Below are 16,250 nucleotides of genomic sequence, written 5' to 3' on the forward strand. Positions count from 1 at the left end.
AGTAGATCATGCTTGGTCCTGCCTTGACTGGACTAGAAGACCTCTCAAGGTCCCTTCCAATCATACAATACTCTGATTTTGTAGGTATGCATATAAGGCTGCAAAGAAAATTGCCTAAAGCAATGCAAACAATAAATACTGTCATAGATAAAAGTGTATAAAACAAGATTATTCTTGGTGCTAGAATTATTAAACACCTGACCTGCCTGGTTTGCATAGGTTTGAGGGTTTCTCCCAAATAATTAAATATCTGAATAGTGTTCTCTGTTGTGTAATTTGCGTGGTTCTTCTTTGAGTAGATGCAGATATGTATTCCACTTACATATGTGCACGCCCAGTGCACCAGAGCCAGAGATTTTTGCCTAGCAATACCATGGAGGGGTAGCGCTCGCACCTTATGGCTGTGGCCCCTCCCTTGGCTAAATGAGGCAGCGCTGCTCCAACCCCCTTCAGTTCCTTCTCACCGCCCATGGCTGGAGTCAGAGCTCTGTGTGTCTCACAGCCTCACATTTAGTCTTAACCTCGTTTAAACACTGTCTTTTATGTGAAGGGGCAATCCCCAACAGCGACCCTCCACACATGGTGATTGCTTTGTCTCGGTAAGGCAGACCTTAAAGAGTGTTGCCTGATTTGTAAATCGTTTAAAAAAAAGACTCAGATGGTGCGGGATCTTCATCTCCAGTAGCTCCTGCTTGAAAGGGCCATGTGGTCTGATCACCCTCAGTCTTGGAGAGATGGAAGGGCGTACAGAAGAGTTGACCGCTGCTGCAGTGGAAGGTATCAGATAGGGAGCCTGGACTGAGGCCCCTTAAGAGCAGAACAGTTGACACTTCCTGTTTTCCCTCGTCACAAACAGGTTGATCGCGGGGATGTCCCGTGTTGCAAACACCACTCAGAGAACACACTCCTTCAGGGACCACCCATGGCACAGGGAGAAAACCCTGCTGAAGTGGTCTGCAAGACGATTTTGCAGCCCCAGCAAATGGATTGCGATCAGGGTGACGTCTTCTTTGATGCAAAAGTACCACAGGTTGATCACCTCCAAGCAGAGTAACCTGGAATGAGCACTCCCACCCTCTCTTGCTTGTTCACATAGTACACTGCGATGGTATTGTTGGTGAGTATGAGAACCACTGAGTGTCTGATGTGGTCTTGGAAGGTACAACATGCATTGTGGATGGCTCAAAGTTCCAACAGAGTGAGGCTTCCTGTTCCGACCACAGGTCCTGCACACTCAATGAGTCCAGATTGCCCCCCTAACCCAGAAAGGAAGCGTCGGTAACCTCTGACTTGGTTGGAGAGGGCCGAGCAAGGGGTACCACTTGGCATGCATTTTGTGGGGATTCCCACCAGTGCAAGGAATCTAGGACTGCTGAAGGAAGACGAACTGACCTGTCTGGAGAATGCAGGGCAGAGCGGTAAACTGTCCTGAGCCACATCTGAAAAGTGTAAAGGCACAACCCAGCAAACTGGATCATCTGCATGCAAGCGGACATGTGGCCTAACAGGCTCAGACACGTATGGACTGTCGTGGAAGGCTGAGATTGCAGATTGAGGCAGAGCTGTTGAATTGCCTGGAAGTGGTCTGTCAGCAGGAACGCCCTTGACTGTGTGGCATCTACAGGACCCCAATGAACTCGATTTTTTTGAGTGGGAGCCAAGGTTGGCTTTGCGGTGTTTAAAATGAGTCCCAGATGGTCGAGCAAACTCAATGTGGTGTCGATGTAGGCAAGAATCTCCTCTCTGGAGCTGCCCTTCAGCGAACAGTCATTGAGGTACAGAAAGATGTGGAGTCCCTTCCTCTGAAACATGCCATGACCACCACCATTTGGTGAAGACTTGAGGGGCAGAAGAGGCAAGAGCAGTATACTGAAAATGGTGTTCTCCTATCACAAAATGCAGAAACTTCTGGTGATTCGGTAGAATCACCCCATGAAAGTAAATGTACTGAAGATCCAGAGCAGTGAACCAGTCATTCTGAGACAGCACAGGGAGGATAGCCAATAGATTGACCATGGGTTCTCATATACTTGATGAATTTGTAGAGGCCGTGAATGTTAAGGATGGTTCTCATCCTGCATTTGGATTTCGGTATCAGGAGGCAATAGGAGAAAAACTGGTGCTAGTGTTCCACTGCTACAACTCCATGACCAGTGTCTCGTGAGAGGGGTCCCTGAAGAGGGATGAAGATGTGAGGTGGGAAGGGGGTGTGGAGAGGAGCTGGATTGGGTAGCCTCATCTGACAGTGGCTAGAACCCAGCTGTCAGAGGTAATTGAGATCCAAGCATTGTTAAAAAAAAAAAAAAAAAAAAAAAAAAAAAAAAAAAAAAAAAGGCAGGGGGGCAGGCCAGCCAGCAGGCTATCCAAAGGGATAGAAGGGATGGAGTAATGACTGAACCAGTGCTCTGGACAAAGGAGTCAAAACGGGCATTTAGCCTGTGCCAGTGGCAGTCATGTGGACTGTCTGAAGCCCGAGCCTGACTGCTTTCTCTTGTGGGATCTCTCTCTCTTTCTAGGGTAGTCTTGCTGTTTCAGGGGGAAAGTTTGCACAAAGGAATGCTGCGGGCGATATTGTTGCTGCAGCTGCACCTCATCGTGGTGTTCCGAAGGCCAGAACCAGAGTCAATAGTACGGGGTTTCTGCCCTTCCCATTCAGTACTGGCGAAGGGTCAGGTATACCCACACCATCCTGAGTGCAGGAATTGGTCATATGCCAGTCAGCGCTGTTCCTGGGGGAGGCAGAAGAGTCGCCCTGTGACCTGGAGCAGTCCCAATTGGTTTTATGAGACCTTTTCCTCGGCACCGATGATGGAGATTGGCTCCTCTGCCTCTACAGTGAGGCGCCTACCCCAGAATGAGAGGTGGCCGCACTTTTCTAGGCCAAGGGTGATCTTCATCCTGAGAAGGGCTTCGGTACCACACCAGGCCCCATGGCTAATAGCTGAGCTGCCTAACACTCAGTTCTCCAAGAACAAGGTAACGCAGCGATCACATCCACAGTTTTTATCCAGGTTGATCCCTCAATTTCATCTGAATCTGACGGTATATTTACCTGTGTTTTTCCCGAAGTCACACTCTTGGAAGAACAGTGCCTCCAGTGTCAGGCAATGTCTAGCCTTTTATCTAGACAGGACTAAACCATTTCGTCTTGCCTGTTTGTGTCATACAAGGACCGCATAAAGCAGTCTCTGCACAGATGATCTCTACATGAATAACATCCTGTTTCAAGGCTGCGTATGAAATAGCTTTGGTTACGCTTCCTCAGCAGATACAGACTCACTCCATGGGAGCGCAAGCGACATCGATAGCGTTCCTCGGTGACATTTCCATACATACATTCAGACATTTAGGGACCACTTTGCTGTTACTGCATCTTCCAGAATGGGCACAGGCCTTGGAAGGCAGTTCTGTGATCCCTATTGCAGAAGACTCCAAGCCTCACGTCCGGATTAGGGGTACTGCTTGTGAGTCACCTAAATGGAATACACGTCTGCATTTACTTGAAGAAGTCGTAGATTAATTTGTTACTTACGATAAATATGGTTCTTCAAGATGTGATGCAGATGTGTATTCCACAACCCACCCTCTGACCCCTCTGCATCAGAATCTCCTCTCAGGGGCTTTTGGTGTGAAGGAACCAAGAGAGGTTGGGGCAGCACCACCTCAGTAAGCCAAGGGAGGGCCACAGCCACAAGGTGCAAGCACCACTCCTCTTTGGGTACTGCTAAGCAAAAGTCTCTGGCTCCAGCGCACAGGATGTGCACACACCTAAGTGAAATACACATCTGCATTATATCTCGAAGAACCACAGTTACAGTAAGTAACCATTTCTTTTTTTCTAGTTGGCTGGTCTGTTTGAACTAATCTTCGGGAGTATTTCAGGGCAGTTTAGCTTGAGTCCCTTCTATGAATACATCTGTGTATACACTTGTATATATTGTGCGGCTTTCTTTCCCCACAGTGCATGATACGTGTAATCAAAGATCTTAAAAGCTTGTGTATTCAGTTAATTTTTGATTAATATAATATGTGGTGATATATAGATTTCATTAAATAGTTTAAAAAATAAAATACTTTCCCTAACTCATTAACTAGCTAAATCAGTGCTGATGCAGATACCAGATTATTGAATATTAACAAAGCAATTTAAGCCAATTTAAATCTCTTAATGTTAGACTTCTGTTTTATAGTGTTAAATTGTATATCTGCATTAGAAAGGGAAGAAAGAAAGGTACCTGATAGTTTACAGATACAATTAGCTGAGCATGCTTTTACTTCTGATATCCCCCAGATACTCATAAAATATTTAGAGTAAAAAACTTCATAGTATCTAAGTTAAGATGTGATGAGTTGATGGACACATTTGTTTATGTATCTTAATCAGAGGAGACTTAATTTATATAAAAATTGTTTGAAACCCCTTTCTCTTGCTCTGTGTTTCTACCATGCATAACAGAATGGAATCCTGATGGTTTTTGGGTCTGAGGTCTTACTGTAATGCAAATAATCATAATAGCAGTCATAATAACTTTCAGACAAGCTCAGTTAACTTCAGATACATGTCACGTCCTCTCTTTAGCCTTTTAAATAAAGCAATGCAAATACTTCCCTAAAGGTATGTTATGATACAAAACCAGCAGTCTATACTTTTTCCCATTTTAAAAGTAGTCATACACTTCATAAGAGCAATAGCCTTGTTATTCAGCTTGGGACAGAATGGTATTAGACAATGGGGTTCTTAGTTTAAAAAAAGGCTAAATTCTAAAATGAGATCACAGTGCAGATGCTGTGATCTGATCCTTATATGGCCACAGCTTTTCCAGTTAAATCCGTAATTGTAACATGCTGACACAGCAAATATTTTGTTTATCTCATATCTTTCGTTTGCTTTTTTTCCCCAGGTTGATGAGAAAATCGTGGGAGAGCCTGGTTGGCTATATGGGAGCTTTCAAGGTCATTTTGGCTGGTTTCCATGTAACTATGTAGAAAAAATATCAGAAAGTGAAAAAGCTTTATCTCCTAAGAAGGCCTTACTTCCTCCTGCAGTATTTTTGTCTACTACCTCAAGTCCTCCAGAGTAAGTTTATGTATTAAATCGACAGCTCTAATTTTGTGTTATGTAAAAGGATTATGGATTACTGTAAATTAAATGTAGAAAATTTAAAACAGAGACTATATGAGGAAGATCTATAATACAGCAAATTAAACTTTGATCTTCTGAGTTGTAATGTGTAGCACATGCATTTTGCATAATTAAGAAATGGTAGGTCTTGCTAATGTATTTTCTAAGAAAAATTATGTGCCTATGCTAAATTTGCAGACCACTTTCACCAAATAAATCAGCAGAAGGCTCTGATTACCAAAATGTACCTTTCTCAAGCCTAAATGTTAACACAACATGGCAGAAAAAATCCGCTTTTACTCGTACCGTGTCCCCAGGATCTGTTTCTCCTGTTCATGGACAGGTATGTTGATGAGAATTTTATGTATTTTAGGTTCATGTTAACGATACCGATATACTTTTGTTTAGATGAGTTATGCTTTTTCTAACAATTCTCTGTAATGATCTAGACACTAATCCAGATGCCCAGTTGGTGAGAATTGGAGCAATGTTAATTTACGCTGTTGGAGGATATCGCCCTTAAACTCTTTCTTTCTTTCACTATATTGTGTTACTCTGGGCTAATTTCTTTCGACTTTGGGATTTTGTAAGGGTACGAGTTGCAGCATGTGGAGGAACCTAACATGTAATTGGGTGTTTATCTCATCAGTTTGGGCCACAAGGTGATCTTTCAGATTTCCCTACCTAACCATTTGGGGACCACTCTTTGTATGTACTTTTCCTTTCTTTTTTTATCCAAAAGGTATATTTTACCTTCAGACAGAAGACTACCAATGTGTGGGTCCTTCCAGAGCTACTCTCAAAGGCATTGTATATTTTTGCCGACACTGCAGCCAGTATTGTTCCATAGAACCAGATATACGTCTAAGACATTTCTAACTTAATTGGCCAATAGGGAGCAGAGTCCACAGGTCACTCCTGAGTCCACATGTCGCATATGGCAATGCAAAACGCTGCTGTCAAGATAGCAAGTCAATCAACTGATATTTAGGAATGAACATACCTAGAGTCCAGACGGTGATTTTTGAACTTGCATAAATAATAGATACTAAAGTTGATTAACATCTGTATTTTTATTTGAACAGGGGCAAGCTGTGGAGAATTTAAAAGCACAGGCACTTTGCTCCTGGACTGCAAAAAAAGATAACCACTTGAACTTTTCAAAAAATGATATAATTACTGTGCTAGAGCAGCAGGAAAACTGGTGGTTTGGAGAGGTGCATGGAGGAAGGGGATGGTTTCCTAAATCCTATGTCAAGATCTTGCCAACAAATGAAAGTAAACAAGAGGAGTAAGTTAGACAGTTGGTATTTTTGTATTCAACAGCTAAAATTAGAGTGAAAAACATGGGGATACTTTAAATTATGGGAACTAAGTAGCATGTATGACCTGCACTGTGCAATCGTGGGCTGTAATTTAACCAGCTTTCACAAGCTAAGTAATGTTGGGCCTGGTCAGCAAATAGGAGATCTTTCAAGCTGGGTGCTAGAAAAAAGTGGTGTGTGGTTATTCAACAGGTAACATGCTTCTTCCTCTTGATTCAGTATTGAATCAGTTTCTCAGCATGGTGCTGGCACTCTGCTGCTGGAGGCGTCAACTTTTAGATGACATGCAAAATTGAGATGTCTTTACCACTAATTATCATAAACTCCTGTGGCACATCTTGCCGAAATAGTGGTGTTTTTCTAGCTGGCAAAAGTAGTGAAGTCTATCCTAATGTTCTAGCTAAGCGTTCAGTTAATTGCTGCAAATCTAGTTAGTGCTGCTGGCATGGAAAGGCTGCCTCATTCCATCCTAGAAGCGGCTGCAGGTTGGCGGTTGAAGTGATCTTTGCACATACATGACATAAAGTTCTTTTGGGATCTTCCAGAACGAGACAAATTTTAAATAAATGTGAAGTTGTTATACAAAATCTTTATTTTAGTGTGCGTCTTGGATACCACAATTTATGACTGTGTTTTCCAAACCCTGTAGCTTAAATTAGGAGTCTTCCATATGATGAATTGAAGTCATATTTTTGCTCTTTAGGTAAACCTGTCTTGATCCCTAATCAATTTTTTGATTGCTAATTAGCCTTTACTAGCAATTAATGTTATTGCAGTGTTTCTGATATTCGCTAGGCATGTCCTATGCAATATTTAGGAGATATTGCAGTAATGTTAGTGACTACTTGCAACAACTTAATTAAAAACCGTAATGGGGACAACAGCATTAGTAATATATGCCCATTGAGAATGAAATAGTGCTTGGCTGCAATTTCTTGTCTCTCAAAGAATCTGAAAATTACTCTGTATTAAATTATTATCAGTAAATGAAGAACATTTCTAAGTCACTTTGATCTTTTTGTCTGCAGACCTGAAAGTCTTTATGCAACTGTAAACAAGAAGCCTAGCACATCATCTTATACAGCTGGAGAGGGTAAGCTATGATGTCAGCTATGATGTCAGTTATAAAATTATAAAACTAACTCTGTTTAATAGCATGTAAATTAATAATGGATATGCATAGAATTACATCTTGATGAGAGCTGTGACTGTTACAGAGATCTGGATATAGTCACATGTGCTTTTTAGGCTCTTTAAGTGTGATTATCAGTTTATTTCATTGTATGTATTCAAGTAGAGAAAGTATAAATTCAAATAGGAAAAAAAGTTTGTGGGAAAGAATCTCTGAACCTTTTAATTTGGTTTGTATTTACCCATTCTCCCACCCTTTCAGAATATACAGAATGTGTGTAAATCTGCTTAGTCACTTGGGTTTTTTATCTCTACCATAATAATCAGGTATTATAGAATTTGCCATGTGTATGTAATATTTCCTCTTACGGCTTTTCTGAATGTAAATGATTGTGCTGAAGCGTGGGTCCAAGCTGAAATCTCTCACATATAACAATTCTTAAACTGTGGTCTGTGGACCACTGATGATCCAGAGAGAGCGTGCTGTTCACATGGTACTAGGTCTTCTCATGTCCATCTGCTAAATCACATTCAGACACTAAAAATATATTGCTTTTCCATGTAAGCAGTTGCTGTAGTTGCTACATTTGTCACCAAAATATTATGTACCTGCACATGAGAGAGAGTCTGCACAATTGCAAATGGGAGAAGAGATGATCGATGCAATTGTAAGTGAGAGGGAAAGTTGGTCCATACTATGAAATTGCTTGAGAAACCCTTATATATTTGCGAGATTTCAAAAAAGAGAGAGTTGACCAGCATGCCTCTTGTTATATTTACTGTATTAGGGTTTTGATAAAATTCAGTTTAGTTTGGCTTCTCTTGATTACAACTGAAAAACTTTCCCCCTGGAACTCTGATGCAGTTTTTTTTTCTCTCCCTCCCTCCTTTCCTTCCTCGCCACAGAATATGTTGCACTCTATTCCTATACAAGCTCCGAACCTGGTGATTTGACTTTCGCTGAAGGAGATGAAATACTAGTGACTCAGAAAGATGGAGAATGGTGGACAGGAAGCATTGCTGACAGAACTGGAATCTTTCCATCAAACTATGTCAAACCTAAGGATCAAGATGTGCGTTTTTGTTTTGGGTTTTTTTTACTTAAAGCAAGAAAGTTTTATTTTTGTCTGTATAAATTCACTGTATTTTGCTAGAATTTGGACTTTAAAAAAAACCAAGCTAAACTGTATGTCTTATATCTAGGTTGTATGTTCACATACCAAAATTTGGGCATTAAGTTGGTGCTCTCTGGTGCTGTATCTGGCATAAATGCTTAGGTCAAGAAAGCGGTTTGCCATTTTTCAAGCCGTTATGCTTGGTAAAGAGGAAAAATTCAGAAATAAAGGTTATTTGTGGGAAAGGAAGAATATTAAAAAAGAGAAAATTGCAGTAAATTCTGCTGTTACCACTGCAAATTAAAATGTTGTGCTTTTTGATTGTAGGGTTCTGGGACTGCAAGCAGAACTGGAACATTAAATAGGAAACCTGGTGAGTCTGATGTAACTTACACACCTTTAGCTTATTGTATTTGTTCATTATTCACCAGACTTTTCTTTCTTCAGAGATTGCCCAGGTGACAACAGCTTACAGTGCATCAGGAACAGAACAGCTTAGTCTGGCTCCAGGACAGCTGATACTTATTCTAAAGAAAAACCCTAGTGGATGGTGGCAAGGAGAATTACAGGTAATCAAAGGAAAAAATAATCTTGACATAATGAATAATAATGAGAGAAGTCTTTGTGATTTAATTTTAAAAGTGAGAAGCTCTTAAGCTCTTTTTTCCCTACATAAACTGTTCTTGAACATCACACTGTAAGTTAAAAGCTATGTTGTTTCAGCCTCTTTTCTGTTACTGAAAATCAACGTTTGTAACCCTGGCAGAATATGGGTATCCAGTATTGGCAGTTAAGAAGAGTAGTAATTAGAGTCAGAAGAACCACTTAACTAATAATACAGTGCTAAATTCATTAAAATATTAAATGGTAACAGTCCTCTGATGAAATAGTAGGAACTCTTAAAAGCAGGAGGGAAATTAGTGCAGTATATTATAATTCCTTGCATTCAAAAAGCATTTTTCATCCAGAAAGCTCTGAAAGCAAACTTCATAAACTACCTATAGTAGTAACTTCAAAGAGCACAGTATCATTTTAATATCATTAAGCAATTCCACAGGACTTGGGAATTGTTGGCAATGGAAAAGTTAATGTATAATCTGTGCAAGAAAAAAAAATAGAACATTAGTAGTATGCATTTTATTAGAAAAGGAGTTTTGGTAGTGGAAGAGAGAGAAAAACTGAGATGGTCAATTGTCAATTCTTGCTTGATTTAATTTGATATTTTATTGCAGTAGCTGGGTATTTTCCATATTTTGTATCATAATATCATTGCTTATACACACTTACAGTGGCAGCTTTTCTCAGAACATGATGTAGGAATATTACCTCTTTGAGGGTCTCTGCTCATACTCTAACCTTTCCTTCTCATGCAGTAACAGTGCAGGTTAAAAGAAGGGAAGAATCCACAGTAGAAGCTTTCTTTTAGCTAGCATTCACTCTATATTAACTGGCAGAAAATGGTACTAGATATATAGGCTAAGATTTTAAAAAGTGACTAGTGACTTTGCATGCTGCCATTTTTGGGCACCCAGTTTGAGACACTTTATAGATGCTCTACTTTCAGAGGCAAGTGCTCAGCACTTTTTGAAAATTAGGCCCCTTTAAGGTGTCTCAGGATCATTAGTCACTTTTGAAAATCTTGGCTGTGAACTTTACACTCACTCAGCTGAGCAAATTAGAGTGCAGCCGTATTTGAATATGCTTTTAGCAATAAATATAAACCAAATTTTGTCTTGTAGATCCATTAGGTGCTTAATAACTTTTTCGGCAGGTTTTTTGTGACTTTTAGTTGAGAAGCTTTGTGGGTGTGGTGCTTGTAACAACCCGCCAGTCAGTTGTCTGTTTAATTCTCAGAAATATTTTTTTACAGGCAAGAGGGAAAAAGAGGCAGAAAGGATGGTTTCCTGCCAACCATGTTAAATTGTTGGGTCCAAGCAGTGAGAGAACGACTCCTGCTGCTCTCTCAGGTAAGAAAAAAATCTCATTTATATTTAACTTTGAATAATTGTATGTAACTCTTTCACTTACACTAAATAACAGCCTGTGTATAGTGTAATAATCTGATTAATTGCTGCCTATTACCCTGGTGGTGGGGGTTGTGCAAAACATCCAGAGACCAGTATTGGAGAACATTGTACCAGGAGAAGACAGTTTCTGTCCCAAGGAACATACAGCCTAACAAACAACTTCTTCATCAAAACAGAATTCCTGGAATGCGCCATCTTTTGTCATGGCTTACTGCACGGAGCATAACTCATTGTTTCTGTCCTACAGAGGAAAGACTGTGTCCAAAAGTCATAAGGTTCACCTGATGCAGTGCAGTTTTCAGCCTTGCTGACTAGTGAAAGTGGACTGCACATCCTTGCACATCCTGGTTTATGCTTCGAGTTCATATCCCACTCCCTGACAATCCTGCTTCCACATGGCAGCAAGACTTCTGGGAACTTTTCTATTATTCACAATACCCCTACAACTGTGTGCTGTGCTTCTTCTAAGGGTGGGCAGATGCAGCTTTGACTCCCATGTGGATTTTTTATCTAGGTCTTGATGAGAACAGCTTTCTCTGGTTCCACCTCCTCAAAGTCTGCAGCTTCCCTATCTTCTGCTGTGTTTGTACAAGACCTTCATAGGCATCCATGATCAAAACTTCTCTGTTAGACTTAGCATTCAGTCTTTCTTTTCATACACAGACCCTTTTTCTGACACACAAATATCCACTATAAACTAATCAATCTGTTTCTCCAACAGGCTGGGCAGAAAGGGGGAGAAAGATGTTCCACTTATTTTTATGTTTGAATATTTGAAAGGTGCACAGATGTTATGGTGATGGGAACCATCTAAGTACCTAAGTAGATGAAAGTGTAAAGTTGGGAAGTAGAAAGATTCAGCTAATTTTTGTCAATTAATCACTGACTCAGTATTAATAAAAGGGGAAGACAGGGCAGTCAAACTACTTTCACATTAACATAAAATCTTCTGGGTTTTTTTTTTGTGTAATCCTTTGTCTTTGAAAATGCTTTTGGCCTCTTTTGCTCAGATATTTTCTGTGAACTTTATGTAGTCTTAACACTGACTTGCCTTACACTCGGAGTTGTACCTAACCCCTGTTGTGAATATTCTTTTTCTTCCTAGCATGCCAAGTGATAGCAATGTATGATTATGTGGCAAACAATGAAGATGAGCTCAGTTTCTCCAAAGGGCAGCTCATTAATGTACTGAGCAAAGATGACGCCGATTGGTGGCAAGGAGAAATCAGTGGTGTGACAGGTCTCTTTCCTTCGAACTATGTGAAGATGACCACAGACTCTGATCCAAGTCAACAGTGTAAGAAATAATTTTTGAAAGCATTTTGTTGTTGCAGTTCTAAGATTTAAGATTCAGTTATTGTGTTTAGAACTATTTTGTGCTTAGAAGTAGGAGCCCTAGGACTTCTAATGGGTATGTAAGTACATCAGAACTTCACTAATACACTTGACAAATCTACACAAAAATATTGCCACCCCATTTCTCAGCCAAGGTTTAATAGCAGCACTGCTGCTGTGAGGTCCCTAAATAAACATTACACCTGTGATGCATTAACCTTGCTTTTAAATTGTTTAGTCACAATATTTGGTAATTTGCAGTGAGTCTCACAGTCAGTACAAATTTACTTGTTCTATTGTATTTTATTTTTCTTTATTTGAATTCCTACAAAATATGAAAAACACCTATCATAAGACTTCAGGCATATTAGGCATACATTAACCAACTTAAAAAATAAACATAAACACAGCAGCTTCCTCAGCTCATAAAAAGGGAAGAAAAAGATCCTCACCCAGGCCAGTGATCCCAGCCTACAATATATCCATCCCAACCCTCAAATCCTCCTTGCTTCTTCAAAATCCTGAGAAAGAGATGGGCTTTGCAGCACGCCTTCAAGATCAACAAATGTGGATTATTTGGGGGCAAGATGGGGACTGAATTCTAGCACAAATTTGTGTAGTTAATATGAAGGATACACACTACATTCTCTTTCTGACATACAGGCACTGCAAAAATTCTGTCTTTGGCCTCTCATTCCACTGCTAGGTCATTATAATTTTCACTTCCTCAACCTTTCATCTTGGGGTAGGGGCAGCATGATTAAATCAGTTTTGTCATTTGGATCCAAGGCATTAATGGCTCGGGACAGACTGTCTTTATAATGCTTTCCAGAGGCACCCAGGGTTGTGATGCACCTTAATACCACTGCCCTCAGCGAGAAGAAGTCTTGTCTGTGTCTGTTGGGGGTCAGCTCACTAACCCCACCAGCCATGGGCACAAAAGCACTCCCTGGAAGTTTTGTAGGCTCTGCTGTTTCTCTGCCGGTTAGCTATTGGCATACTCCCAACTGTCGAGCCCTCCGGGTTTCTCCCCGGAATGTGCAGCTCCTGGTCCACTGGACACTCACAGTGTTCATAAATTCAGTGCTTCCGAGCAAACCCGAGGATGCCAGTTCCACCTCAGATCACCACTCCACTTAACACACTGCACTTAAATATGTTTATAGTGAAATCAGGTGTGAGTGTATTTAACAAAGCATAAAGATTCAAGTAAGAGCAAATAGAAGTATTCGAAACAAATGGGTTACATATAAAACAAAATCATAAAATGCATTCTAGAGCCTAGACTTAATTAACAAGATACTCTCGTGTCTCACCCAAAATCCACGCAGTGTTTACAGCCAGGGTTGGCTGTGGCCCTCCTTTCATGAGACAGACACTCTGTCAGCTTCCCTCCTAGGTGAAGGATTTGTGTGTTTTCTTGTGCCCCCTGATATATCCTAAGAATCTCTTGTCTTCAGTCATAAACAGGACACCACCCATGCTGTTGGTTTCATCCTCTGAATTTCCTCTCTCGTAGATTTTGCAATCTCTTCTTTTTCCTTTGGCTGAGTATGCAAATAGGCCTACAGCATGAGGCATACAATACACAAGAGACAAGACAGGGACACAGGTATCTGCTGCCTCCTGCCTGAAAGGAACATTTCTGAAGTATGCCACCTCCTGGTGACCTGCCTTAGTTCCAAGACTTTAAGAAAATAATTTTCAATATAGATAAATAACTCCTTAAATATTATCTGTACGTACATTTTGGAATGATTATGGTGACCAGTGGGCTACTGGCTCTCGGTAGTGACTTTACATGCCACCCTTTGGAGAACTATTATGCAGATATCTGACTGAGCGGATCGCTGTAAAACTCTTTGCGCCCCCTGGACCTCCTGCTAGTTGGCATCAAGAGATCCCTGTGTCACAGGCTTTAATTTCTCCTTTTACATACCATGCCCTATCTTTTCAGTTAATTCCGCTCTTCTCTTGTCATGCAGCAGCTGCTGCTGTAAAATGGCAAAAGTAAAGTAAAACCATTCCCTTGTGGTGTTGCGTATGCCACCATTTGTAGTTGTCCCAGCATAGAAAAAGCATCCAGAATTCAGTGTGTGTCTATATCTTAATAGCACATAGTATACATTTATTTAAATAGATACAGGTTCTGCATTATGCTTTGACAGCTTTTTGTTTGGATACAGACAGAATTCCAGCTATTAAAGAAAAAATATGCTAAATTACTTTGGGGTAGATGTACAACCAAGCTCCTGAGGACATCACCATTAAAAATTCCTAGGCATTTTCCAGAAGGATAGAGATGTACGCCCAACTGTCCTGATTATGTTTCAGTTTAGATACATGGAATTTAGATAGGCCAAATTCATTTATCTTTTAGCTAGATGAACTGATCTTTACTTCCTGTTCTCTGCAGTGTGTTTTAGTGTTGATAGTACTATTCAACAGTTGCTATATTTCCCTCCAGTGGAGTCTATACTGCAGAGGTGGCATAGTGAGGAGTGTGGGTTTGGGGGCGGGGGGAAGGATGTGAATAAAATATTGGAATTCATGTAAATGAAGTATGGTAATTAAGTGCAAGATATTTATGCGTGTTATTAATTCCAGCAAAAGTGGTCCTGAAATTGGGTCATAATTAGACACATTTTATATGATGACTAAGCAGTTTACTTGCTCAGTGTCGTGTCGCTAAACTGGCTTCCTCTCGAATGTGGATCTTGGGTAGCAGTGTCACACACAGAAACAATTGCCAGTCATGTGCACAAAATTTTCATTTGGAAGTGGGTGAATGAGATAGGGCCTACCAACAGCAGTCAGCGACCATCAGCTGTGTAAGCTAGTACTTGATTGTTCCAATTGTCTCTATCAAGAAGTCTCTATTTCAAGAAGCAATCCTGTTGCTGCTTCCAAATTCAGGAACTTAATCTTGTAAGTGAGTGAAGTGCATGTTCAGAAATTATAGCCAAAGTCATTTCTGATGCTAAATTGATTTCATATGTTTCAGCTGAGTTTTGTACAATCCACCTTATTGATATTATATACCATGCAACATAGCCATTCTTGTAGGAGGGGAAAATCCATGAACTTTTTCAGTGGAATTTGTGAAGGAAGTGAAACTTCAGTGGGCTTTTTAGTAGGAAGTGTGAAGGGGCAAGTGTAATAAATAATATTAATGTTATAGCATCATATCTAGTATAATCTCACACTTTTGTGAAAATGAGTGCAGTTGTACTATGTCATCCAGAATCCATATGGTCCACAACTAGGGAGTTTACTTTCGCTCTCAGAATTCTTCCCCCACTAGCTGTGATTATTGCCCTGCTTGGACATTTTGCACCAAGAGCACTCCCTGCCTAGATAGCATAAGGAAATAGACCTGGGAGTGTGCTAATGTCTGAAAAAGAACCAAATGAAGTCAGAAGAGAAAGTGAAACAGGAAGTGGGGCTTGAGAAGAGGTAAAACTTCCTCTAAACTCCTGCCTAGTATGTGCTCTTTATTTTTTTTAATCTTGAATGGTTCTCCACAAAGACCAAGATTTCAACCCGTGGTATCAACAATCGTGTCTAAATTTAAGCATACACATTCCTGATGTGACCATGCAAATCATGTATTTGTTTATACACATGGTCCGCTAAGCATCTAACTTGCTATTTGTGCACCAACCAAATCTGCCTGTACAAATCAGGTATTTGCATGGGTAACTCAAGTGCACACACACATGCAAGTATTTGTGCAAACCTCATTTTGAAAATCCAGCTCTCTGTATTTTCATTTTAGTGTTGTATTTCAAATACATAAAAATTGCATAAAGCTGTACAAAGAAGGGGAATTAAATTCGATATCAACCCCTTGATGTCTGCAGCATGTGATTAGAAGATGAGCATTGAGGGAGAGTTAAAAATGAAGAAAATCCCAACAGAATGTTTAAATATATATAATTTACCAGCTGCATTATTGGTTTTCTTTAAAATAACATTCTTGTACTTATTTAAATCTGTTGCAGAAACTAGCACAAGTGTGCTGTAGAAATCAATGGGGGAGTTTTCCCACAGAATTTGTTTGATGTAGTGTGCCCAGGATTTGTTTGGAGATTAAAACAACAAAGTGAATATAGTTTGAGAAGACACGGATATATTTTAAAGACAGATTATGAATTGAATTGCTAGCTTAAGTATTGTAACTTGAATGTTTCCT

At 40.1% G+C, this 16,250-nt stretch overlaps 1 protein-coding gene across 4 annotated transcripts in view; it reads left to right on the plus strand.

Annotated features, from left to right (window-relative positions):
- The window catches only part of ITSN2 (intersectin 2), a 95,116-nt gene that overhangs the window by 42,506 nt on the left and 36,360 nt on the right, over positions 1-16,250 (plus strand). For all 4 annotated transcript variants that reach the window (XR_010919051.1, XM_067544679.1, XM_067544677.1 and 1 more), the window contains 9 exons: positions 4,902-5,077; positions 5,321-5,465; positions 6,208-6,413; positions 7,476-7,540; positions 8,485-8,651; positions 9,021-9,066; positions 9,141-9,262; positions 10,564-10,660; positions 11,826-12,017. Coding sequence is in view for 3 of the 4 variants with exons in the window: in XM_067544679.1 (XP_067400780.1) it covers positions 4,902-5,077; positions 5,321-5,465; positions 6,208-6,413; positions 7,476-7,540; positions 8,485-8,651; positions 9,021-9,066; positions 9,141-9,262; positions 10,564-10,660; positions 11,826-12,017 (1,216 nt within the window). In the remaining variant the exon portion in view is untranslated. The remainder of the gene's footprint in view (positions 1-4,901; positions 5,078-5,320; positions 5,466-6,207; positions 6,414-7,475; positions 7,541-8,484; positions 8,652-9,020; positions 9,067-9,140; positions 9,263-10,563; positions 10,661-11,825; positions 12,018-16,250) is intronic.

Source organism: Emydura macquarii, unplaced genomic scaffold, assembly GCF_026122565.2.
Source record: "Emydura macquarii macquarii isolate MOO-44397 ecotype Brisbane River unplaced genomic scaffold, CSIRO-AGI_Emac_v2 contig_1027, whole genome shotgun sequence".
NCBI lineage: Eukaryota > Metazoa > Chordata > Testudines > Chelidae > Emydura > Emydura macquarii.